The 26,408-nt window shown below is 44.8% G+C and overlaps 1 protein-coding gene across 11 annotated transcripts in view; it reads left to right on the top strand.

Annotated features, from left to right (window-relative positions):
• Window positions 1-358: 358 nt before the first annotated feature.
• The window catches only part of FUBP3 (far upstream element binding protein 3), a 49,244-nt gene continuing 23,194 nt past the window's right edge, over window positions 359-26,408 (top strand). For 2 of the 11 annotated variants that reach the window (XM_082468200.1, XM_082468194.1), the window contains exons 1-5: window positions 406-573; window positions 12,111-12,216; window positions 23,332-23,365; window positions 25,741-25,790; window positions 26,162-26,233. In XM_082468200.1, the coding sequence (XP_082324326.1) occupies window positions 490-573; window positions 12,111-12,216; window positions 23,332-23,365; window positions 25,741-25,790; window positions 26,162-26,233 (346 nt within the window). In that variant the 5' untranslated portion in view covers window positions 406-489. Of the gene's footprint in view, window positions 593-12,110; window positions 12,217-23,331; window positions 23,366-25,740; window positions 25,791-26,161; window positions 26,234-26,408 lie in introns of all 11 variants that reach the window. The other 9 variants (XM_082468201.1, XM_082468198.1, XM_082468197.1 and 6 more) reach the window with 8 other exon arrangements.

Genomic DNA, 26,408 nt, shown 5'->3' with positions numbered 1-26,408 from the left:
GTGCCATTTCAAAGCGCTCAGTCCCAGTATTCCTAATCGATGGTCATTCCTGAGAGGGGCAGCCAGGGTGCCGTCTAGGGAAAGCCAGGTCACTCCTCTCTGGGTTTCCAAACGGTCGACAGCCGGACACCTCGGGACACACGCACACACACACACACGCACACACACACACACACACACACACACGCCTCAAGGGTCTGTCACGACATCATCGACGGCCCTGGACCAAATCACGTCTGGGAATGAAGGGATCGCAACCTATCCCTCGAAACCAGATGGCAGCCTCGCTCGCAGGGCCCGCCCCCCACTTCCGGCCGGACCGCGGTCACGTGCCCTGACCCCGCCCCGCAGACGCGGCTCCTCTCGCGTCGGCGAGCGTCCCGGCTTCCCTTCCGCCGGAAGTGGAGCGACTTTCCTTTTCCGGCTACGGGTCCCCAAGCGGAGCGGGAGGCCCGACGGGGGAGCCGAGCGGCGGCGGCGGGGGCGGTAATGGCGGAGCTGGTGCAGGGGCAGAGCGCTCCGGTGGGGATGAAGGCCGAGGGCTTCGTGGACGCTCTGCACCGGGTCCGGCAGGTACGGGCGCGGCCGGCTGGTAGGAGCACGGGAGCCCGAGGCGGGGCTGGGTCGGGCCTGATGGGGAGGAGGGGGTCCGGCCTGGGGGCGGGAGGTAACCTGGGCTGACGCCCCAGCTGGGCTCGGCCGTTCCTGGTGGCTCCTGCAGCCGAGAGGAGCCGAGGGATGAGGCGCCCCTGGGAGGCCCAGGCCCAGCCTGTCGGGCCGGTCTCCCAGGTGCCTGCAGCCGCTGGGAAAAGATTTGTCCAGGACGCCTGGCCCTATCGCGTCCCCACGCCGGGGCTGGACCCGCAGGGCAGCCAGCGTGGGGTTCTGAGGTTTACGAGGGTAGGGGGCTAGGGGAGCTCACGGCGAGGACCCGGTCTAGACAGAAGGGGGCTGTCTCAGGCCCAGTAGCTTTTTAAAACTTGGAAAACATCCTCTTCAGACTTATTATATTTCGAGGGTGGAGTGGAAGGAATTCGAGGGTATTTTACTTTTGAGGGTGCTTCGGGAGAGGAGAGAAAGAAAGATGTTAGATAGGTGTGGGTGGTCCATAAGATGTAGAAATTCCTTATGGGCATTAGTTTTTCCTCTTTCAGGGAGCATGTGATATGAAGTCATTCCAACAGTGAAACTTGACCATCTGACAATGTCGTGCATTTTGTCAGACTTAAATAAACTGATTTTTAAGAGGTTGCAAGCTTCCCTGGAGAATGAATATGGGACCTGCCAGAAATACTCTTTGGTTTCTGGTATGATGTTTAGAACAGAACATGTCCTTGTAGTGTGTGTGAAACTTAACTGAACAAGTGTTAGCTCTAACACTTCAGTTTCTTCTGCTGAGTGTCTTATACTCATCGTCTCTTCCTATTTAATTGTAGGCATACTAACGGATACTTTTAAAGTTGGGCTATAACTAATTACTGCTTGATTCCTAACAGAAAGCTACAGGACTCATTGTATTAGAAGAAAGCCTCCACTCGGTCGCTTGAAGATATGGTCTTTCCACCTCTTTCCAGTATTCGAGGGGAGGGAACCCTACCTGTTTCCCAGATACTGACTTTTCATTGTAATACTGATGCTCCTATAGACATTACTTTGGATCCCAGAAGTTTCCAAACCTGTGGTTCCGCCTAAAATTTTATCCGATGACTTGTTACTTACTGCCTAGGCACCAACCAATATATAGTGAGTATCCATCTTACTTAGACTTCAGAGCCAACCAGTGGCTGTAATGGATGAACAGTGCTATCCAGCTCCCCTTCCAGCACTCTGCTTGCCGGCGTGTTACACTGCTCTCCTCTACCGTACAGGGTCCTGAACCTTGTTTCTCACTGGCTACTAATATGTAATGGCTTTCACTCTGTGCTGATGTGTGACAATCACCTTGTCGGCCTCTGTATCCAGGAAGAATTATAGTCACTACCCTAAAGAGCTCAGATCCTCAGTTTGCAGAAGGCCTATAGTTGAACATAAAATGAATTTTGAACCATTGAGAAGACTTTCTGCTTCTCTTGAGCCAGTGGTTGAACTCATATTCTTGGACAACCTGCTCAAGAGGGAGGGAGACCCTCTGTTAAATGCTGACCTAATGTGGATTGTTGAAGCAGTGGTGTTTACTACTAGCAGAGGAAACTTCACTGGAAATGTTCCCAGCTCTGAAATGCACCATTGACTGGAGCAGTTGTAAGCCCAATGGAGACAGTGCTGTAAGTGTATTACTTCCGAATATTAACAGCTGGAGGGCGATACTATCTCCAAGGATTTGATGGCCTTTAAAAACTAAAGAAAACACAGGTTTGTGGGTAATTTTAGGTTTATTTATAGATTTGCATTGGGCAAGAATGGAATGTTAGAAATCTAAAATATTGTGTGCTTATATCAATAGTGAAGCTTACCTCAAAGGGGCTCATATCATGTGGGCATCTGATGATGGTGGTTCTACCTCGCCATTGTATACACAGCATGTTGCAGAAATGTGATTTTTTCCCCCCAGTAACTGAAGATAAAAGACAGTGCATTTCTTTATTTAAATGATTGGAAAGCTTTCTCTCCTCTTAGGTGCCCTCATAAACACCAGGGACAGTCTGTAAGGCCCTCATAAGTTTGTCAGGGAGCAGTAAGCTGTCTGGTGCTCAGTTTATCCAGAATATCACAGTGGAGTCTGAGTTGACCCTGATGGGATTTGAACCTGCAGTTTCTATGAAGTCTGATATGTAGAGTCCAGCACCTAATCCACGAAGCTTCCCTCCTGGCATCTTGAAGCCTCCTTTTGTATCCTTTGGACTCTTTCCAACAAAGGGAACCAATTGTTGCTGTTAGATCACTCTAAGCATGGTATTCCTAGATCTGAAGGGAGTCTCTGAAGATGTCATATAAAATTTAAAATTTCTGCAGCAGTGTGAAGTCCAGTGAGTTAATAGTGTTTGGCCAAAGGGATAACATAGTCATTTTGTAGGGAAGTACACAAATGTAGAAATGTGATCTGATTCATTCCTACTGGTGAAGATCTAAGAACTGCTGGGTGTTTAAAAAAAAATCATGTCCAGTTCTCTGAAGTCATTGGCTGGTTAGCAAAAATAAAGTGTTTCTTCAACTCGTTGTTTAGAGAGCGCAGGATCCTAATAAGAATGGGATGTGGACTTAAAGCCAGATTATCCTGTTCTGTGGCCACACTGCACCTCTACGCTGACTACTGTCTGTCAGGCTTTCAAGGGGACCTCATGGAGATTATGGATGAGTAGATACAAATCTATTTTGTTTTGTTTAGCTTTTCTAAAAATATAAAAGCGTTCCTGGAAAGCCCACTGCTGATAGTTTAGTAGCATCCATCACCAAGTGCACCCATTCACATTTTAACAGGACGGTGTCACACCACAGTGTACTTCACATTCCCAGCAGCCTTCCTTCCACGAGCTGGACCAACCACCTGCCAGTCATCACCCAAATAGACGTTCTCTTATCAAACTGCTAGGGCTTCTTAGGACTTTAAGCTCCTATTTTGACCTAGACCCAGTCAGTGCCTCTGCACTGCATAATTCCAGAGTGTTCTATTCACATAAATACAGTGTTCATTGGTACCTCATGGAGTTGGGCATCATGGTGGTTCTGCTCCCAAATGATTGTGACCAGGCCACTGAAGAGTCAGTGGAAAGTAACCTTTGACAGATTTTAAGGCCTAGAGCCTGTTCTTTACTAGCGCTGTTTTTTGGAACTGTTGGTTGGTGTGGGGCCTCCGAAGTCCCACAGTCCTGCACAAAATGCTTCCCAGTGCTGCTGTTTCCCACTTCGAGCCTGAGCAGTAGATGATTTGGCACGTGTGCTGTATAGAAACACTAAATTTCCTTTAAAAGAATGTGCCTCTACCTTTTAAAGAAAAGGCCTGTGTTCATTGGCTGTTGGGCACTCCTTGAGAGATACTGCCTTTGCTCACCTCATATGTGATGTTTGTGCCTCATGGCAGAGTCACGTGTGCTGAATGCTCAGTGGCTTTTAAGTTTACTCCACTGAGACTGTCTCAGACGTGCCCAGTGGTTGAGTAGCTCAGATCATCATTTCACAAGGGACTTACTCCTGCATGTACATTCATTTGAACTTTCTCAGACACTTGAAGAAAACCAGTGTCTGCAGGACATCTGTGGGCTGCTCTGTGTCTTTGCTTTGATGGGACCCAGTAGAGTACCCTACAGAGAGCGAGTTCTTGTTGAAGGGTTTTCATGATGTGACTGAGCCCATTTGGGTCACCGCGCATTAATGGAAGCACTGAACTTCATATTTGGTATTGAAAAGTAGATGGTAAATGAACAGTACGTTCCACTGTATGCCTCTAACGCTTTTCTGATATTCAGCTGGGACTTCTTTATCTTTCTTTTAAAATCTGGTAACCCATGTGTATCATCAAAGTAAGGTTTCTTAAGTCCCAAATGCAAATTTGCCTAGACCAGAGTTTTCAGACTGGTGGCTTGTGGGCTGGAGAAGGCTCAGAGCGGGCCTGCAGGCATGCTTTGTTTGACCACACAGCGCCAACACTTAGAAACTAGAACAATTTCACGTAAAAAGTGAGATTTTTATCTAATGCTTGGCCATACTGCTCCCACGTTCTGCAGTGCCTTTATTTGGCAGGAGCTGGGTAGCAGCTGCCCCTTTGCACGGGGCATTGACTCTCCGAGTTGCCTTTGTTCTCACCACTTTGCTTTTGTTCTGCACTGCCCATCGGGATGCCTAGTCAGCAGCTTTTTTTCCTCATCCTTTTCCAAATTGTGAGCCCATACAATAATTTAAATTTCTGACGGAAAGCGCTGTGCTGGAGAGTTAAGAGATCTGAGTCTCCTGCAAGTAGCTGCATGACCTTGGGCTAGGTTGGCCTTTCCCAGCATTTGATCTACAAGCTGTTCATAGATCTTCCATGGAAAAGGGCTCATGGACAGAGAAGTTTGGGGGATACAGGGTTAAATAAAGGTGAATTGGCTTCTTTACTGCAGGACTTCTCAGAGCCCTTAGTATGCTTCTGTGCATTAAGTCCTACTAGGGTTTGGGATATGCATTGTAAATACACCCAAGTTCTGTCACTTCATACCCTCTTTTCATAAAACCAAATCACCGTCTGTGGATCAAACTTCAGGAAATATTAAGCTAGATAATCTCAGTGGTCCCTTCAAGCTCACCAACATTCAGAGCTTCCATCTAGCTAGATCTGAAAAAAGTTTTGGCCATATTATTTTGGTTCTTTTACTTTCTGATGTGTTGGGTGTCTGTTCAAGCTCCTCTCTCCCTAGCTTTGCTGTGCAATTCTTTTACTCTTAATCATCCCTCTTGAAAATGTTTTACATTTATTAGAGTTTTGTTTTAAAGACACTTGGGAAAGAATAGCCAATACTTTTGGAGGCATGAACTACATTTTTATCCTAGTATCAGATGATAGCAGATCACTTGCAAGACTGAGTAGTGTTCTTGGAAGTTGTGAAGTGATGGGGATTGCCTGCTGTTGTCTGAGGATCTGCTGAGTCCAAGGCCTCTTGCTGGATGCCGGGCCCGTGTAAAGATAAATAAGACAAGTTTGCTGCTGGTTTTATCTTACCGTGGAATTAGATCCTCACAACAACCAAGTGAAATAGTCAGGACAAGGGTTATAATTTTCATTTTATATTTGAAAATAATAAGCCAAAGAGAGATAAAGCAGTATTCTCGGAGGCACACAAACAGTTAATATATGCAGTAGTTCTTGGACCCATGTCTCCTGCATTCTAAGAGGGACTCGGTTCCTTTGCAGAGGTAGTTGGGTAGTTTTCCATCTCAATGAGAATTCTGCAGCAGAATCTTCAAAGCATCAAAGGGATGCTGGTGGAATTAGATGGGACACCGGGGAGAACACTAATGGTCATGTCATCTTGAGGGTCTTTGGAGGGGGGATCCTAGCTGGAACAGTATTTCAGCTTGGAGCCTCAGCTGGTCATCTTAGCATTTTTCTGACAGGCTTCTCCATATTCACTTTAACTTTAGCAAACGTTTAATGAGTACTTTCTATGTGCCAAACGCTTTGCTGTGCATTAGGGAAGTTCTTGAACTTTTTTTGGAGCATAGACCTTTTTAAGACTCTTGAAAACTTTGAACCGCTCCTCGGAAATATTTAAATAGTTTGTATGTAATTTCAGGAGGTTCATGAATTCTCTAAAGCTAATCCCTGGAGCTCCCAGTCAAGGAACCTTTGTCCTGGGAGTACCAAGATGATTGAGACAGGTCCACACCTCAAAGAGCTCCCTGTAATGGGGAGACAGTATAACCAGCAACTTCCTCAGTGAGGTCACGCCACTTAAAGGTAGTTTGTAAAGTGCTCTGCAAACAGATAAGGGAGTATTTAATTCTCCCCAAATGTGGGTGGCATGAAGTTGTCAGCAAAAGCTACTAAGAAGAGCTGATATCTTATTCGATTGACATATAGAATTCCTTGTTTTGGTTAATGCCAGTTAATAGGGCAGAATCAGCCAGGGCCCCATCTCTAATGACGACAATAGCTACCATTCATTGAGCTTGTGTTGTGCTGGGTGCCAGGCAAGGACTTTCATATAAGTTCTCTCACTTGATGGTTGCAGAATACCCAAGAGGTAGTATAGTGAAGTGGTTATTAAAGCTTTGGATTCAGTCTATATGAGTTCAAGTTCTGGGTCTGCCAATTACTAGCTTAGTGACTTTGGATAAGTTATCTAACATCTTTAAACCTCAGTTTCCTCATCTGTAAAAGGGAGATCATTGATGGTGGCTGTATCTATCCATCTATATAGATAGATAGATAGATAGATAGTTTTGTTTTTTGTTTTTTGGAATAGCTAATATTAGAAGTTAGGAGGTTACCCTTGGGAGGTGGAGGTGGGTAGTGACCGAAGGGGTCATGAGTCCACCTTCGGGGGTGCTGGTTATGTTCTGTTTCTTGATCCGGATGCTAGTTGCACAGGCATTTTAGTACATGAAAATTCAAGCTGTCAACTCACCCATGTACTTTTTTTGTATTATTTTATTATTTTTCAATAAAAGGTTAAAATAGCAAACATTTCTCGTTCCTTACGATGTGCCCAGCGTTGTTCTGGGTGCTTTACATTGTTGTCTTGGTATCCCCATGGGTATAATTCCAGGCAGACTGGCTCCAGATCCCACAGAATTGAGACTAGTAGCTACTGTCTGAGGTCACCGTGAAGATGAATTGACAGCACCATCAGGCACTTAGTAAGTGCACAATAAATTTGATGCACTGCTGTCTTCATAGTAACCTAGGCAGTGGGTGCAGAACGAGGACTTGCCTCTGTGCGCCACGGCTCCAGACCTGCCCTCCGAGACTTGCTCGCTCCCAGCCACTGGGCTCGACCGCTCTGGCCACATACTGTGTCCTCCTGCTGTGGGGAGTAGAGACTTTCAGCTCAGTCTGTCAGTTCGCCAGGGCGGGGCCACCCTGGGTGACTTCAGAGCAGAGGTTCCAGGGAAGCAGGTTGGGTTCCTCCTCCCTAAGTGGTGGTGTGAGCTCTCACCTCTACTTTAGAATCGACAGTGACTGTGTTGAAGGACATGGACCCAATCTGTGTGTGGATGACTTGCCGCCATTCAGATAGCTTTGCCTGTTTCCATTTAGTGTAAAGTTTTATTAAATGTGAAGTTGTGGAAATATTCACAGCTTTCTGTTTGGGTTTATAAGGTGAGCTACTCTGATTACAAAACTTAAAGATGTGCACTGGGAATAATTAATTGCCATGTTTCCTAACTTTAGTGAATCGTGTACCACCTTTATTATGATTGTCATATCAGTGAACCCTCAGTATTCTATTTACTTTGTATTTTAAAATCATTTTAAATTTAGGTTTATTTAAAATATTTTTGAACATTCATCCATGCACCTCCCCAGATTGCTTTGTACTCTTTAGAAAACACTGGTTTAGTTCATCCCTGCATTTTACAGGGAGCAAGACCACTGAAGGTCTTGCCCAAGGTCGTATGCCGGAAGAGCCGGCTGGAAAACCAGGACTCCTGACTGATGCCTGGTCCAGTGCTCCCCTCCTCCATGTTTCCACTAACTACTGGCAGTGGAGGTTAAATGTCTGTGACGTTGATTTATATTTCATCTATTAGCTGTGCTTAAAATAGCACAGGTAGTGAGGTAACCCATTCTTGCCGCCTCCCCCCAGAAAGGGGGGAAAGTGAATCAAGTAGTAGAAAATCCGTAGCAGCGTCCCCTCAAGGTCTTGCTTTCAGATAAGCACTGGAGTGGCCTTGGTTTTCTTGGAATATCGTGGCTTCTGTGACTGTTTTCTGGCGTATGCCATTATTAACTGAAAAACGTACCTCACTTCCCTTAAGCAGCTACTGTTCAGAAGGGTCAGTTATGGACGTGAGGAATTACTTGAGCTCTGCGTACTGGAAATCATTAGGTTTTAAGTCCTCGGGAAGTGACTGTGTTTAAAAAAGTATCAGGTGGAGGAAAGGGAGTTAGCCTAGTGCAGTGGTTAGTAGCACGGACTCTGGAGTCAGGCAGGCCTGGGCTTCAATGCTGTTTCTGCCGTTTATAAGATGTGTGACTTTGGGCAGGTCACTCAGCCTCTCTGAGCTTCACTTTTCCTTGTCCTAAAGTGAAAATAATAACACTAACCTCCTAAAGAATCATCATGAGGAATAAATGAGATAGCATCTTTAAAATGTTCTTAGCAGAGTGCCTACACATAGTAAGCACTCATTGAATTTTAACTCATTATTTCAGTAGGCATTTAAAATCATGTCTTAGAACAAGGTAGCATTTGTATGAATAAAGGAATACATTGTTTCTTTATAGCATATTATAATATATAATGTGATATCAATGTAAGTTATGGTATAATTGTATATTATAATGTTAAACTCGTATCTAACATTTGTTTAGCCGCAGTTCAAATGCAGTTATTGACTTCAGAGCTACACCTCTTAACCATTATCCTGTACTGCTTTTCTCTTAGTGAAAATTTCCCAAATTATAGATTGGGAAGCAAACATGATTTAAAAACAAATCTGAAATCCTCAGTCACATTTTAGAAGGTCGCTTGTTGATTTAATCAAAATTAGGAATAGAAAACTATTGTAACACTTCTGGCATATCAGCTTTGGGGAGAAAATTACATTCCAGCAACATATGAAACATACCATATAAATTATAAGGAAGGCCAAGGACTCAGGAATGACATCTGAGCTAATTTGGAAGGAAGGGAAAAGGTCTGGAAGCTAAGAGGTCTCATCAGAAGAGGGTAGAGAGAGTGCCAGATTTGTAGAGCTTACACGTAGGGTCCTGTCTTTGAGGGTGATCTGACATGCACACTGCTGGGGGACTCCACTGATAACCGTAGCCTTTTCTCTTGTGTTTTGGGGTCGTCCTTACTGTCTCTTGCCAATGTTTTGGTCTGTCTTCAAACAGACAACTGGGCCAGTAATCTTGAAAACCCTCACATTGGCTATTTACTGCTCAGTTTATTGGACAGACGAAAGGGCCTCGGTGGGGCATAAGCCACTGCAGTGTTCTCTCACCTTTTAATCTGCCTGCTTCCCGAGCTGAGTCCTTAAAGATAAGTTTTGCATCTTAAGTAAGTAGCCAACCTCCACAAGCTTATCCAAAACAAATATGGAGAGCAAGATTGAAAGCTGGTGGTAGAATGCTGTTAGGCGAGATTTATACAGTATTCTGTTTTAGAGCAAATGCCCACTTGCCTTGAAATTTGAATATAAGAGATGGGGTTTCTCTCAGCAGTCTTAGTATTTTAATTATTTAACTTAAAATAGTGTTTTTCAACGAGCGCCTGTCCAGGCTACCATCATCTGTAGCCTAGACAGGGCAAACATTTTCTTCAAAAGTCCAGATAGTGGGAATTCCCTGGTGGTCCAGTGGTTAGGACTCCACGCTTTCACTGCCAAGGGCCCAGGTTCAGTCCCTTTTCGGGGAACTGAGATCCCACAAGCCACGTGGTGCGGCCAAAAAAAAAAAGTTCAGGTAGTAAATTTTATATATATATATATATATATATGCTCTGCACACCATATGATCTCTGTGAATGGGTGTGGCTCTGTTCTAATAAAACTTTATTGACCAAAGCAGGTAGTTCACCAACTGGGGTTTGCTGACTCCTGGCCTAGAATACCTCCTAAATGGTCCTGCTGCTCTTGTCCCCTTAGAATCTATTGATATTTTCCTTGTCCAGGGACATTTTTTAAAATCATAAATCAGCAGGTTACTCCCCCCCTTACTAAGCCTTGTAGTTGCTTTCCATCACCCTCCATATAAAATCCAAGCCCCAGAATTCCCTGGCGGTCCAGCGGTTAGGACTCCATGCTTCCACTGCAGGGGGGCACAGGCTCCATCCCTGGTCGGGGAACTAAGATCCTGCAAACTGCGAGGTGCAGCTAAATATATACATAAATATAAATAAATAAGTAAGTGAATAAATCCAAGCCCCTTCCCATGACCTCTGAAGCCCTATGTGAACTGCTCTCGCCCACCCCTTGGAACACATCTAGTTCCTTCTATTCTAGTGACGTCAACTTACCTATCAAGCTTGCTCCTGCCTCAGGGCCTTTGTACAAGCTGTTCCCTCTGCCTAGAATGCTCGTCCTCATCATTTAGGTCTCAGATCACATCTCAGCTCACAGCAGCCTTCCCTGATCACCCTGTTTAAAGTAGCTCTCCTGAGGACTCTGTATGTCCTTGTCTTCTCTTATTAGTATCATGCTTATCACCAGCTGAAATGATCAGTTTACTGATTAGCTTATGTACCTGTGACTCCCCACTGATTGCCAACTCTGGGAGAGTAAGGACCTGCTTGTTCTTGTTCACTGCAGAGCCCAGGACATAGTAGACACTCAGCACTTGTTGGGTGAGTTGCCTTCTTTTACAGCCCTGGTATTTGTGAAGTGCTTTCTCATGTACAGAGCTCCTTTGTGTTCAGAGTATGTTGTTATCTTTTCAAAAACTATGAAGCAGATGGTATTATACCCAGAGGATCTTAGACAGAGAGGAAGGGGACTTGCCCAACACCACAGAACTAGGAAATGGAAAGGACGAGACCTGACCCAGGATACCTGACATTTAAATTCTGCGTTAGGTTTTCAGTATCATGATTGTCTTTGGTTGTTTATTTGTTTAAAGTAATTTATGTTGGTCCCAGAAAGTCTCAGAATTCTGGGCACATTTGGACAACCTCAGGAAAACTACCACTGAAGACATAGGTCTGGGACATCTATGCTGGCTGCCCTTAATCCCCCCTTGCTTGTGAGGCTTAACTGAGGGACTAACGTCAAGACCAGTTGTAAATACTCCTTTGATTAAATCAAAGAGTTAATTTATTGTGAAAATCACGTTTAATTCCTAACGGAAACAAAGCAGATAAGTGTAGGAAGCTCTGCATAGCATTTGTTTCTAGGGGAAAATTTTAATAACTATGTTCTGTTCTTTGATGATAAATGTTAAAAGTTAGAATAGCTCTCAGAGGTTATCTCGATCTCTCCAGTGCAGGAATCTTTCCAAACTCGTCTGGACAGATGGTCACCCCCCTGCTGTTTGAACTTCCAGTGGAGAGCAGCTTGTTGTTTTATGTTTCTGTAGATCACATCGTCACTTTATAGGGGTTAAGGTTAATAGGACGAATATATTCCTAAAGAGCTGTCAACATTTGAGCAAACATGGCCTCTTAAATATTGCTGGGGAATTTGTTCCTTAAGGGAATCAATCCTGTGCTAAAACCTTTTGAACAGAGTTCTTCATATTGTTGGCCTGCTTTTTTCCTTAAAATGTGGTATACCTATATTTTAAGTGATGACTTAAAAATTTGCTTGTAGAAGACAAATTTTTGGAAGTATCATTTCTAAAGAGACATTATTACTAAGACCAAAAGGGAACTCAGCTAATAGTGCAAAGTCCATGTCCTGTCATGACATTGCTTTACATTAATCTCCGTCGGGGGGAGAAATGGGGTAGCAGACCTTTAAAGAAGACTCTTGTCTTTCTCCCTCGATGGAGCCATGATTTGTTACTGAGTATTTAAATCTGATTCTCTCTGTAGATTGCTGCTAAAATTGATTCAATTCCTCACTTGAATAATTCCACACCTCTAGTGGACCCCTCAGTGTATGGCTATGGAGTACAAAAACGGCCCTTGGATGATGGAGGTAAGTTGCTGTAAATATCTTTGCCTTTCAGGTGGTAGTGAACCTGCCAGTTAAGCTGGAGTCTGTGTCAGCCATTTCCTTAACAGCTTTCTCCAGCGTCACTCTCTGAAGACTGGTTGCGGGGAAGTATTTAAGATGATTTTCCTCAGCAGTTCTACGGCATTTGAGTTCTTACTTGCCTTGATAATACAGGGAGTCTTTTCGGCTGGGCTGTAAGGTAAAAGACAGTCTTCGAGCATCAGCTTGGAAATAATTTGACTGATTCGAGAGTTTTGCTTGATTTAGCCCTCAATTATTCCTCAGTGCACACGTGGGAATTGAAGTTCCCACTTTTCTCCAAAGAAAAGCTGAGATTTGGTGCATGGCTCTGGGGAGGCTGTGGCTACATACTGACCTTAAAGAAAGGAAAGGGGAGTGATGACCTTTTTTCAGTTTATCTGCTAGTTGTTTCCCACCATTCCCATTTATAACAGGCTCTTTCTAGCAGCATCCATTTTTCTTTCATTCATTCCTTCGTTTATTTCATTGGTTTGTTTATATACCCTACTCATCCCCAAAAGAATTTGAGACCACTTAGAAGTGCGTCATTACCAGCACTTTGGCAAAGAGTATCAGATGTGTTTCTGCAGAGAACTTGGACTTCCTTTATCATATTTCATCTCCCACAAAGTAGCTCTGTAAAAGGAATTCTGAAATACACTAGATTGCACGTGAATATGCACATAGTGGGTGGGCCAATGTCTTCTCTTCCTGTCCTCAATCTGCATATGTACCCAGCCACGTATGTGTTCATATTTCTGTGATACATTATTAAGTGAAAAACAGTCAAGGTATACAACAGTATATATTTTGTAATCTCCTTTCCCAAAAAAAGTGCATGTTTTATGTTCATAGAAAAAATGTAATATGGCATGACTAATTGCTCTGGTCTCTTTGGAGATTCTAAAAAAGAGATCGCCATCGTTTTTGTAAGTGGGAACCTTTTTGGAATAATTATATAGACTCACACGGTGCAGATTTTAATGGAACAACCTGCAGTTTGGGTGTAAAAGTTCTTGTCTATTTAAAAAAATTATTAATGTTTATGGTCACTCACAGAAAATCTACCACAGGGCCACTGGAACTAAGGTGACGATTTACACTGCTACTCTGAAACGGTATCTTGTGATCATCTTATATTTGATTGGCATTAGTGATTTCTTAGACCAGACATGAGTGATGGCATTATCTGCATTTTTGCCTTAGCAAAAAGCTGTCATGCAAAGCAACCTTTTTTACCTTTTCTGGGCAATCATGTTTCAGTTCCTCTTATGGGACATCAATATAAAAATAACACTAAGTTGTCTGGCTCTGAGCATATGTCTCATTAATGGACAGTGTGTCTCTCTGGCCCACCATTTCCAGAAATTGAGATCAATACATTCCACAACTCTCAGCCTTGTTTTCACCCACTGTGTGGAGTTGAAGTCTAAAACTTGTGCCCACAGAGAATAGTATCACTATGTCCTTTGCATAATGAATGCCTAAAAATGTGCAAATGAAACCTCTGGCATCTTGCAGACTTTTTCTTTTCCCATCAATCCTTTGCACACCCATTTGAAAGAATGTGGCTCGTTAAGTCACCAGTAAGTCCAGAATCTCACTTGAAACTCCAGTTCATTATTATATGTGTATTGTCACCTTTTTTTTTTTTTTTTGAGAACCATAATTTTTTGCATTTTGGGGGACTAAGTTCTTGTGATTAGAGAATAAATACAATTTTTCTCTTTCCTCCCCCAAAATATTAAGTCTCCTTTAGTAGGAAAGAACTGAGGGAGACCCTTTCCGCCTTGAACTGTGTCTCTTGTCATCCCCAGGCCTGTGTTTTACCATGACGACAGACTGTATTTGAAGTGTGAGAAATTTCTCAGGCTTTTTACGTTCTACATAACAGTTTGATAAAGTTAATCCTCTCTTCTGTTTAAATAACAGAATTACACAAATTGTTTTTCTCCAAGTTGGTCTCTTTGTGTAGAGTTTGAGATTTGCTGTGGACCTTAAGGAGAGCTGGGCATCTGGGGCCTGCCCCAGCCTCTTGTCAGTTGTCTCCTGACAGGGGTGAGGTCACTGGGCCAGTTCTGTTCTCTTGAATAAATATGTGGATAAACAGATCCTGTCAAGGCAAGTGACGTTCTTGTTTACCCGACAGCTTTCTAAGGGTCACAGTCTTGCTGTTTGTGAGATGAAAGTTTAGAAAAGCAGAGACGAACAACAAGCAGGAATGCCGGCACTTTTTTCTTAGCAATAAAGATTTCCGAGGGCTTTGCAGTTTTTTGTTTGTTTGTTTCGGCTTGGGATTTTTTGACGGAAGTTCATCAGATCACTTCTTTAGCAATATGAACTTGCAGACTTTTCCCGTGAAGCCAGGTTCTTTGACCTCTGGGAGGTTAAACTTCAGTCCCCTAGAAGTTTTTGGAGGTGTTATTTGGGTCTGCTTAAAGGTACTTCAACTCTTAAGTCAACCATAAAGAACCTTAACATAGGGCTTATTCGGGACATTGAGATGTGCAAACACGTGTATGAATGGGAGGATTTTTTTAAGTGCTAGGCAGTAAAACAGGAGGAAAGCGATTTGAGTTCGTTGTGTTCTGATGTAGAAAGCGATTTGGGTTAGTTGTGTTCCAAGGCAGTTGTGAGTTGTCCGTCCAACTGCCAGTTCATGAGCTCACTTGGAACCCAGCAAGAGCTTCGCACCCAGCTTCCAGAGCCTGCCTTGGTCCCTGATCTGGGAAGAGCAGTCATTCTGCTGCCCTCCCCCTCTGGGTCAGGTCATTTTTCTTTTTCCCTATTTATTTATTTATTTATTTATTTATTTTTGGCTGTGTTGGGTCTTCGTTTCTGTGCGAGGGCTTTCTCCAGTTGCGGCAAGCGGGGGCCACTCTTCATCGCGGTGCGCGGGCCTCTCACTGTCGCGGCCTCTCTTGTTGCGGAGCACAGGCTCCAGACGCGCAGGCTCAGCACTTGTGGCTCACGGGCTTAGTTGCTCCGCGGCATGTGGGATCTTCCCAGACCAGGGCTCGAACCCGTGTCCCCCTGCATTGGCAGGCAGATTCTTAACCACTGCGCCACCAGGGAAGCCCTGGGTCAGGTCATTTTAACTATCAGCATCTTCTGTCTTGGCACCCACGCTTTCTCATGGTTTTTGAGGTACACCCTACGGATTCGAGAAGCTCCCTGCTGGTCTTGGTGTGACAGTGGTTCCATCTAGTACTTTCTTCATGCTTCTGCTGGAGCCCATCGAACCAATTCCATCCCTCTGCTCTATGACTTGTGGCAGCTTCCGGTAACCAGGGGGGCCCAGCCCTTCCTAACCTGGCCACCGCCTCCTGCCCCTCTAGTCTCGCTTCCCTGTTCTGCACTCTGCAGCGGCCTAGTCAGCTTTTTTCTCTTTGCTCTTCCAGAAACACTTCCCCCATCCCAGCCCTTTACCTGGCTGACTCCTGCTCACCCTCAGTCTCGGGTGTGATGTGACTTCCTCCTGGAAACCTGTCCTCATCCTCACCTTTTGACTTTCTTCAGTGCCTCGCTCGCGTGCCCCCTCAGGGTACCCCCTCCCTTCTTTCGTTTCCTTCGTCCCCTTTACTCCTTCCTCCCTTCCTGTTGCCCCTCTTCCTCCCGTTCTCACACGCCCACCTCATTGGGAAATAGTAAATGGCACTCTGCTCTGAACTTTGACAGCAGTTCACTTGTCCCCTTCTTGGGGCACATTTCATCTTCTTTATTCTGCAGGTGACGGGAACGTCACGTCCCTCTCCTACCAGATTCCACGTGCCATGGTCATAAAGACAGTTTATTTCCCTACCTACCTCATGCAGTGAGTGAATAAATGCTTGATACCTAAGTTCTCCCTCTGTGTATCCTATGATTAGCATTTAGGAAATTTTGTGAAATGGAAGCTCCAAATTTAAGAGAATAGTATTAGCTAACTGATAGAAATGCAAGTTTAAGTTTAATCTAAATCAGAAGTTGGCAGGCTTTTTCTTAAAGGGCCATGTAGTAAATATTTTAGGCTTTCAGGCTGTATGGTCTCTGTCCCACCCACTCAGCTCTGCCGTTGGCACTCGAAAGCAGCCTTAGACAGTACGTAAACAAATGAGCATGGCTGTGTCCCAATAACTGGTTGTTTACAAAAGTGGAAAGCTGGCCCTCAGGCGTAGTTTGCCAACCTCTGATCTCAAATCAGCCTTGTCAAATGATTAACTCTAACACTTGCTTAATCGTCAGTTAGGAAGGTGCACAGAGGGTCCCCCCTCCCCTAATTTCCTTAAACAAATCTCCTTGTCTCAGGTTCCACTCTCTGTCTTGACTGCTGGAGAAAACACGTGGTTTCTGCTGTTTACGTAGAGCTGGTTGACAGATGGAAACGGCACTCTTCCCATTGTCCCCGCCATATTTTGAGTGGCAATGAGAGCATCTTCTCCAATTTTTTTTACTCTGGGAGAGTTTTAGGTAATCACGTCCCCTTGAGCTTTTTTAGTTCAAACAGACCACACTCTCTTCCTGTCTTCTCTCTAAAGAGTGGCACCAAAATCACAACTTGGGGTGAATAAAGCACCATTCCTGCCATTGCAAAGGATTGGGGTTGGGGGGCGGGGAGTGTTATGCTAGTGACTTTGAAAATATGCCTGCCTTTTCTACCAGAGAAAGTATCTACCTTTGATACTTATGTAATACCATCTTAGATTTACCACACTTTCTGGTCTTCTTGTGGAATGAAGGAAGGAGAATTCTTAGGGGTACTACCAAATGAATGATTTACAGGAAGATAGGAATAGAATATCTCTACGGTCCTTTCCAAGTTTTATTTCAGCACTTGTGGCATAGGGCAAGGAGAAGGAGGAAAAAAGAGGAGGAAAGAATGTTTTAAATTCCAGACTTTCAGAGAGAGAAGAGGGATGAGAGGTGCCCGTGCTCGGGAGTGGCGAGGGCCAGTGTGCGCGCAGCTGCATGGCAGGGGCGTCCGTGCAGCTGCAGGCACAGAGCCTGCACCACCTCAGGCAGGAGCCTGCAAGGGCCAGAGCCTCTACTTTGGAAAGAGAAAAAAATGCATCTCAGAGATGCTCATACTCTCCCTGCATGGAGGGTAATAATGATGCTGCAGGGATGAAGAGGCAAGACTAAAACCCGGTCCCTGAGAGCTGGAGGGGGTGGGGGAAGATCTGCCTGTTACAACGTGGGCAAAGCAAATCAGGGGTGTTGTCAAGCAGTAGTCTTCAAGCTGGGGTGCATGATGTCCTCCCAGGGTTAGGTGGGTGTGGACAGGTTCACGGGATCCTTCTCCAGCTCTTACACTTCTGTACACCCTCTTCCCTAAAATGGATCTCTCTGAGAATTGTGTCTCTGCTGGGGATGCCACGTGGGCCTTCTCCTTTCCATGCCCCTTTTCACATCGCCCTTCTTTAGTTTATGGCGGTTCATCACCAAGAGCGGTAAAATCCTCAAATGCCTCAAAAGGGGTGAGTCCAGGATTCCGAGTGGGGAATCCCAAGATGATAAAAGCATGAGAGTCTTGGTAAGAAATATTAAAGGGGTCAGGACCTGATTTTTATTTTATCCAGGTAGCAGCTCATGGCAAAGGCTCATGCTGTCCCCTCCTCCCCTCCATCTGATCCATCCGTTTTAGGATTATAATTCAGAAGTGAGTTGTAGTCACGTGAGTGCATATTAACACATGTGTGAGTTGGAAAAGGGAAGTGAGTTTTTTTTTTCCTGGCAAAGTATGATCTGACTGGTTGGTTTGACAGTTGGCTTAGCCAAGTAGGTGAAATCGTAGACATCTTCCATGAAAATAAATGAGCTAAATCTGCAGTATCAGTGTTGCAGCAGAGATATAACTGAAGCCGTGTACAATACCTGATGTATTATTTGCACCCATTAACCTAGGAAAATAACTTAATTGTCAAATCAAAAGGGTTTCATAGTTTTTCAAAATTCTTTTAGGGAATATATGACCCAGAGTGGTTCTTGACCCTGGCTGTATGTGAAAACCACCTGATGAGCTTTTTTTTTTAATTTTTATTTATTTTTTATTTTTATTTTTGGCTGTGTTGGGTCTTCATGGCTATGTGTGGGCTTTCTCTGGTTGTGGCGAGCGGGGGCTACTCTTCGTTGCGGTGCGCGGGCTTCTCATTGCAGTGGCTTCTCTTGTTGTGGAGCACGGGCTCTAGGTGCGCGGGCTTCAGTAGTTGTGGCACGCAAGCTCTAGAGCACAGGCTCAGTAGTTGTGGCGCACGGGTTTAGTTGCTCCGCAGCATGTGGCATCTTCCTGGACCAGGGCTCGAACCTGTGTCCACTGCATTGGCGGGCGGATTCTTAACAACTGCGCCACCAGGGAAGCCCCCTGATGAGCTTTTTGCAAAACTAAATATGCACTTACCATTCAGGCCACGGTTATACTCCTGGGCATTTATCCCCAAGAAAAGAAAACTTGTGTTGACACAAAAACTTGCCCACAGATCTTCGTAGCAGCTTTATTCATAATAGCCCCAAACTGAAGCCCAGATGTCCTTCAGCAGGTGACTGGTTAACAACCTGGTACCTCCATGGTCTCCATGGTCTACCGCTCAGCAATATAAAGGAACAGACTGTTGATACCTGCAGCCACCTGGATGGATCTCTAGGAAATGACGCTGAGTGAAAAAAGCCAACCCCAAAAGGTTGCATACTGTATGATCCCACTTCTATGACATTTTTGGAACGGAAAATAGATTAGTGATTGCCAGGGTTTAGAGATGGAGTGGTGGGAGGGCCCGTACAGAATAAGGCCGGAAGGAGCCCTGGAGCCTGAACTCCTTATTGTAGAGGTGTCTGGAGAAGTGGTTTGACCAGGGGCGGGTACCTGATAAGTGGCAGAAGGAAGACTTGAACCTGGGTCTCTGTCTCATGTGCTGTAACAGGGTATGCTTGAAAGTGGAGACTCCGGAGTCTGAATTTGGGGTTTGCATCCCAGCTCTGCGTGTTATTAGCTGTGTGGCTTTGGGCAGCTTGCTTCCCTTCTCTAAGTCTGTTTCCTCGCCTGTAAAATGGAGATAATATTTATCTCATGAAATTATCATCAGGATTGTAAGAAGTTATTTTCGCACTTTTAAAATACTACTCGCAATGTAAGAAATACTCATATCTCCATCTGAACTAGTTACTACACACATACTGAAATCACATGTGTAATTGAAATTAAAACTTTATGAAATACATACCCTTAATATACATGGTCCCTTCTGTTTTCTATTTCATTTTTTATAAAGCTGGTCATGACCCCCTAAATTGATTTCATAACCGCTGGATGAAATAAAAATAAGGCATAGTGCTGTAAATAAGTATCATACCCTTTATTTTTCCTCTTAATTTTTCTCCCGACACCTTTGGGTGGGCACTGGAACTGGGGAAGGGTGCAGGTGGGGTTCCTAACACCTCTGCACTCCTGAAGACCAGGGTAGGTTGCTGCTCATCACAGAGCCGTCTGCTTTCCCCATGAGAATCTCACCTTGAAGGCAAAGATGACCTCGTTCACCATTTCACGCCCAGGACCCGGCACAGTGCCCAGTGCCTGAAAGGCGTGACGGTGCAGAGGTCACGTGGGCACGGGCACTCGCTCACCTGTGCCCTTTTCTGAGGGCTTGGGTGTGATCGCGCCTCCACTGGTCAAATGGGACGGTAGTAACAGCATCTGCCTCACAGGGCTCTTGTAGGACTAAGTGGGTTCTTGCAGGTGAGGCCCCGTAGAGGAGCGCCCTTTGAAGCTAGTGGTGGTCTTTTTCCACTCACAGAGCATGTCAGCTGCAAGTGAAAGTGACATTATTGAGATAAACTTGGATTTACTCTCACCTTTAAAAAATAATAATTTGCCAAATTAGTTACAGATTATGTGTCTAGGGACTTTCAGCTGATTTTAGCGTGTCAGTGTGTTGTGACTCTGGGATGGGGGTTGCTGCCTTAGAACACAGGAAGCCTTCGTATTGTCCTTGGCAGAAAAGCTTTTTAAAAATGCCTTGGAAACTGCAGACGTCCCTGCAGCTAACTGCAAGTCTCACTGACCTTAACCGGGGCTTGGAAAGGCATCGGTCAGAGTCGAGGAGACTGGAGTCCAAGCACGGGCGCAGGAGGGTTGTGTTCAGAGGCTGAAGAGGAAGGTTTGGTTTATTGCTTTGTTCTGCGGGTCACGGGTCACGTAAGAACTGCCGGCGCTTCCTCTCCGGACCCGCCTGCTCACCTGCCGCAGGTCTGCTGCTCTGTGTGGGAGGCCGGCCTGTTGTCTGTACTGTGACGAGGGATGACGGACGCTTTGGTCCCTTGAGCTTTTTTGAGGGGGAGTGGGAGGGGGTAACCGTTAAGATGGTTGTGTATTATAAAGCTGGGTGTGTTCCCCAGCGATATTTTGATAGCATTTCTTTGGGGGGAAGAAAATGGAGACTTTTTTCCTCCTCACTAATGGGGAAAAAATGTGTCCAGTGCCTTATTTTTTTCAAAGATCATGATTGAAACTGGCAGAGGGTTACTCTTCAGAAAGGATTTCTCATGTTGTAGCGTGAATATTTTCTCTAGGAAGCTCATCTTCCCATCGCCCGGGCGGCCTCCCATTACATAGCGCGCAGGGTACATGAGAACCACACCTGTGCGCGTTTGCGCCAAGGGGCACTTCGGAGGCAGGCTGAACCATGGTCGACCAGCAGGTGCCATTAACAGGAAATAGGACTGATTTTATTCAGCACTTTTCCTTTTTTACAGTAAAATGACGGTAGTTACCATAAATTGAGCTTGATAGGCGTTCCCATGTGCCTCCCTCGCCTGACCCCTTTTCATCATGAAGACGCAGAGAAGGCCCCCTATTCGTGGAGTCGGACGTTAGCGGTTTGCTGTATGAGTGCCCAGTGCCCCTTATCTAACTGCTGGTTTTCATTTTTAGGCATCAAATGGGAATGTTTCCGAAGGGAATGAAACTTTAAATGGCGTTGTGGCCTCAGGCTACAGCATTTGCATGGAGGAGGGAGACGATTTGTCCTGCTTAAGAGTCCACCAACTCAAAGAGTTGGATCTGGATTTGAATTTGATTTCATTCTTTGGTGCTGTGGCTCTCAGCAGTCCGTCTATTTGTGGGATGGTGGTGTGTGCACTTTTATTTTCGATCTCTGTAGGCACCTCCACTTGGCAGCAAGGCAGTTGGCTGTCAGAAATGATACGGTGTGCCTGACACCCGTCACACGTACTTTGCCAACAAAAAGGAATTTCCTTTTTTTGATGAGCACAAAATTTCAAATGGCTTTTGACCACGAGCCCTCTGAATGTTCTTGTGAATCTCATGAAGTTCTTTATGGTAGTGTAGCCCTTTACTGTGTTTCTGCGGCTTTTCTAGCTGAAATATCAGAAAATCATCAGCCCTTTGACACCTCTTACCAAATAGCACAGGGGACCAGGAGCCAAGGTCCGGCCACGTTGCCGTGTTTGGGGACTGGGCACCTCTCCTCTGTGTTTGCATCATTTCAGGACATTTTAGTTCCTCTGTCTCCCCTGGATTCTTTACCCCTACGAGAAGAATTCTGACAGTAAGCAGGGAAGCTGAGCTTGACCCTTAAATAGGAACAGGGGGCCAGCCAAACTCAGCAACACTCTGTCATGGACCTTCTCCTTCAGTGTGTTGTTTTCATACCCACTGCCTTAGGTGTGGGCGTTCCCCTCTCACAATGTCCACTTTTCAAGTGGAGTGGGAATCATGAACACTGCCTATCCCGGGTGAGGGCGTTTGTCATATTCAAACTGGAAATGCAAAAAGAAAATTTTAAGATTCAATAAAAAACAATTCTGTTATCCCTGAGATAAGCAGGTTAATAGTATATAATGTCAGTATTTTGGCTGTAGACCATTATGTTGCTGTTGATCCAGGAGAAATATGGCATCGACTCAGTAGTTTCGTGTACTTTTTGCTAGCATGTTTCTCCGTGCTTTTTATTCTCCTTTTAAAACATCATGATCTGGTTTCTTCTCCTTTGTCGTCTTATGACTGGTCAGAGAATGACAGGGTTAAGTTCAAGCAGAAAGAAGAGCTATATTGGAGACCTAGATTTCGGATGTCAAACCATTTCAGTCTTTGTTCTGAGGTTGATGTAATTGATCCTTCCCCACTTACCGCATATCTGTCCTTCTTATAACTTTCCCCAGAGACATATTTTTGAATGCTCTTGTTAGCATATTGTAAGATTCATTCAGTTCCTTGTAAGACAGTTAGGATTTATACTTTTTTGTTGTCTGCTGACCGTGTTTCCTGGGCTGCATTTTCCAAAAGGGAAACACCACAGAATCATTTTTTGCTGATGGCTGGTGGAGACACTCATCAATAGCTGAAAGAGGAGAAACGAGCAAAAAGCGTAGATGGAATGGTGTTGTGGGGATATGATTGCAGAGTTGGTTTTCATCGTTAGAGCCCGTTGGGCACCGTTGTCTCTGTGAAATGGGCTTGAGAGACGGTTGCTCACGCTTAGTGTCCACTGTACACAGACGGCGGTAGTGGCTCAGCGAAAAGGCCCGGGGAGGGAGGAGGCCGGATCCTCTCCTGGAGATGCTTATGCTCTTGAGGGGGTAGGAAGAGGTGGGGGGGGGTGCCCCGTGGCATGGCCGGCGGGAACATATGTGCACTTTCTTAGGGACTGCAGCTGCCACGGGGCAGTCTTTAACAATGCTTCCGAGCTAGGAGGTTAAATCTTCTCATTTGTTTTAAAAAGAGAAAGAAGAGACCCTCGCCATCTTTACATTGAGTTTGGATCCCAAGCGGGAGGGAGGTAGGAAGAGAGAGGGATTTAGGCGAGCAGGATTTTCTCCCAGGCCTCTCAGCATGTGGACACACGGATCAATTTCTTATCCTGCGTTCAGCTGGACACTGGGTTAGAGACTGTGTTGATCATGACGTCCCCTCCTGTTTCGTATCATGTAACGCATTCATTTCAGCCACTGAGCCTAAATTACTGTTTGCTTTCTTTCTGCCTTTCTTTTTCTTCCCCTCTGAAATGGTAAGAACTTGTGTAAGGATGAAGTTAGTTTATCCGTGCTAATGCTTTGATTTTTCTTTTCTCTTTCTCTTTGCCACAGTAGGTAACCAGTTAGGGGCCTTGGTACATCAAAGGTAAGCAGTGGGTTATGTTTTATTATTTATTGATCATTTCTAATTGTTTATTGATCCACCATCTGTACTAGAGTGTTAGAAAGTCGGAGGTTGAGAGCGTGAAAAAACATGGGCTAGATTTCCTTAAGACTCAACTTTTTTTGTAGTCCTTTCCAAGACAGTGTAAGCTGAAGGGATAAACTAATACAAGGTATAAAAAGCAGCCATTATCGTCTGTAAACTTAGAAGACTTCTGGGATGTTGGCGCTGCTCTTTCTGCCCACATATGTTGAATTTAAAAGTAGAGAATGTGAGAATTGTCCTCCTCGTTGGATGGTTTTCTCAGTATTTGCTTTATGGACCCTAACCTCTTCACTTGAGCAAAGCTGTGCTGAAGAAGTGTGACTTGCCGGGCTTTCACAAGATGGAGCTGGTGTTGCTCCAGTAATCACGGTCTGGGAGGCAGGAGCCCGGGTCCCCCCACTGCAGTGAGAGGCGTCGCCGCGGAACCTTGGACGGCTGCCCGGCTGACGCCCTTCCTTAGTTTCCCCTCACAGAGTTAGTTCCCTTAAACGCTGAGAATTTAGAGAGAGACAAAGACCTCTGGGCTTTAAAAAGACCAGTCTGTAAGATGGAATATTTGTGGTCACAATGTTGTCCTTCAAAAAAGGATAAAATATACAGGAAACCGCCAGGAAGGCTTCTCTTCCCTAAGGGGTGAAATTTTATGCTGTGTATTTGTTACTGTAACATGTTATCCTTAACCTTCACCAGCAATGATACAGTTATATCCTCCTGTGTTCTGTGCAGATGTTTAGGAGTTTCTAGAAATCACCAGGCATCAGATAACCAAAAGATCTATTCTGGGGTTTTTTAGTTATTGTTTCTTTGTTTGCTTTGTTTTTTAATGAATTGAAACATAGTCATTGAAATGAGGTTGTGTGAGTATCAAATGTAACTTTCCTAGTTAATCAGGATTTTACTTTCCAAAATGTTTATACTTTGTGCGTTAGACCAGTTTCAGCCTTGCATTTAGCGTAGAGCTTTGTCTTCCAGGAAGCCCAAAGCAGTTCATCCTAATACGTTTTTTCCTCAAAGAGAGTCTGCTAAAATTGTCCCTGCAGGCTGAGGAGCTGCCTGAGTTTTGAGTTGTGCTGGTGTTGAACCCTTTCTAGTAAATTCCCCAGTGCTGTTTCCTGGGAGTCGACAGCTTGTGCTGCGTGTGGCTGCACGTGTGGGGGCACTGTTCCCTTCACCGCCTTCAGGGAGCCTCCCGACAGGGACCCTCCCGACAGGGACCCCCGTCTAGCGTGCGACGTCCTGTCAGGCCGGCCGAGCCTTGCCGTGAACGGCCACGCTCTTACTCATGAGGAAGCCGGGAATTGCCTGATTTCGGTGTGAATTTGGATATCCCAAGAGGCAGAGAGAATCCCTGTGCATATGTAATCTGAGGATGTAAACACGGGAAGACTGTTTGCTCGCATCAGAATGATACAGTGGCAGTGCTATTTATGATATTGCGTTTCTTCTAAGTGCTGCCCTTTCCCTGAAAACATGCACTTTATTCATTCCTTTCCATGATGGGTAAAAATCCAGCTGTGTGAGAGATGTTTAAAAATGCTTACCTTTTTTTTTTTAAACTACTTGCATTTAGCTTCCTCCTAAGGTAAATGTTTAGATTTAATTGCTTTCTGGGGTGTTGGGCAAATTGGATATTGTCCACAATACACTATACAGCAAATTTGAAGATTTGTTTGAAAGAGCCAGTGCAGTAGTTGTTTTTTTTTTTTTAAAAAAAAAAAACAAACACGTAATGGATGGGGTAGCATTTAACAGAAGTACGTTGCCAAGTAAGCAAGGTAATTATTCTGTACTGGTCAGCACTGATTAGGCCTCGGTTGGATACCGGTTCCACTTGGGACGTCTCACACTAAAAGGCAGATAAATTAGAAGGAGGCCAGAAAGCAATAAAAAGATTGGGAAACAAGGAATATTGAAGAGTAGTTGTCCCTCTTCATCTAGGGAGACTTGAATAGAAGTCTAAAACACTCCCCACTCCCCACTCCCCAGAGGATCTTCAAGTGTTCAGCAATGCTGAGGGTAGCTGTAGGAAGAAAAGGCAGTTGTTAGTGCAGTTGATGGTTTAATGAAAAAAATAGAGGTTTCCTCCTCTGACACAAGGAAAGGGGAGGCTTGGATCTTTTGAAGGAGTGATGGACCAAAGGGTTCATTAGATGACAGTCTTTGTGGATGGTTGTGGACTTGTTAGCCAAATTGGCATGATTTCTTTTAAGCCTTTATCTTCTAACATTGCCAATATGGGAAATTCGGGGAACCTAAAATGACTGCAAAATTCTTTATTCTGTGTATTTTTCCAAAATGTTCTTTGTTTTTAGGGCAGTAATAACAGAAGAATTCAAAGTGCCTGATAAAATGGTTGGATTTAGTAAGTATCCACATTATCTACTTTTTCCCTCATTTCTGTCCCTTATTTTCATTTTAATCTCTTAGTGTGAGTGTCACTCGTGGTAGAATGCTCTGCACACCGTGTTCTCTAGAGCCCCGGAGCACTGCAGGACTCTCCAGGCTGAGGGGGAGACCAGAAGTTTGGGCCCTGGGTACCCCCGCCCCCACTTCAGCTAGAGAACCCCGTGTCATCGGCTGTGTTTCACATGCAGTTCCTGTGGGCTCGCTGAGGCCAACTTGATTTGTTGTGCCGTGAGCCAAGTGGGAATGTTTGCTGAATTAATTGTCACGCATGTGTGGTTAAATATGGAATGAAGGGGGCATGTTCTCACCCTGTTTAATTTGTTTCAGTTATCGGCCGGGGAGGTGAGCAGATTTCACGGATTCAAGCAGAATCTGGTTGCAAAATTCAGATTGCCTCGGGTAAGGGCTACTTTTTTTTTCATAGATCTCAGTTTGGTAGAAATCAGTCTTTTTTTTTTACTGAGTTTTTCATATTTAGTACCTTTGCTTGTTGCTTAGAGGTTTAGGGGCTTGGGTAAGTATATGTGATTGCTGTTTTCCTTGCACTTTTGGAGCTGACCTCCCAATTGAGAAC

The sequence above is a fragment of the Balaenoptera physalus genome, assembly GCF_965194825.1.
Source record: "Balaenoptera physalus genome assembly, chromosome: 7".
Classification (NCBI taxonomy): domain Eukaryota; kingdom Metazoa; phylum Chordata; class Mammalia; order Artiodactyla; family Balaenopteridae; genus Balaenoptera; species Balaenoptera physalus.
Note: the sequence above shows the minus strand (reverse complement) of the source record. Positions and strands in the feature narration are given on the sequence as shown.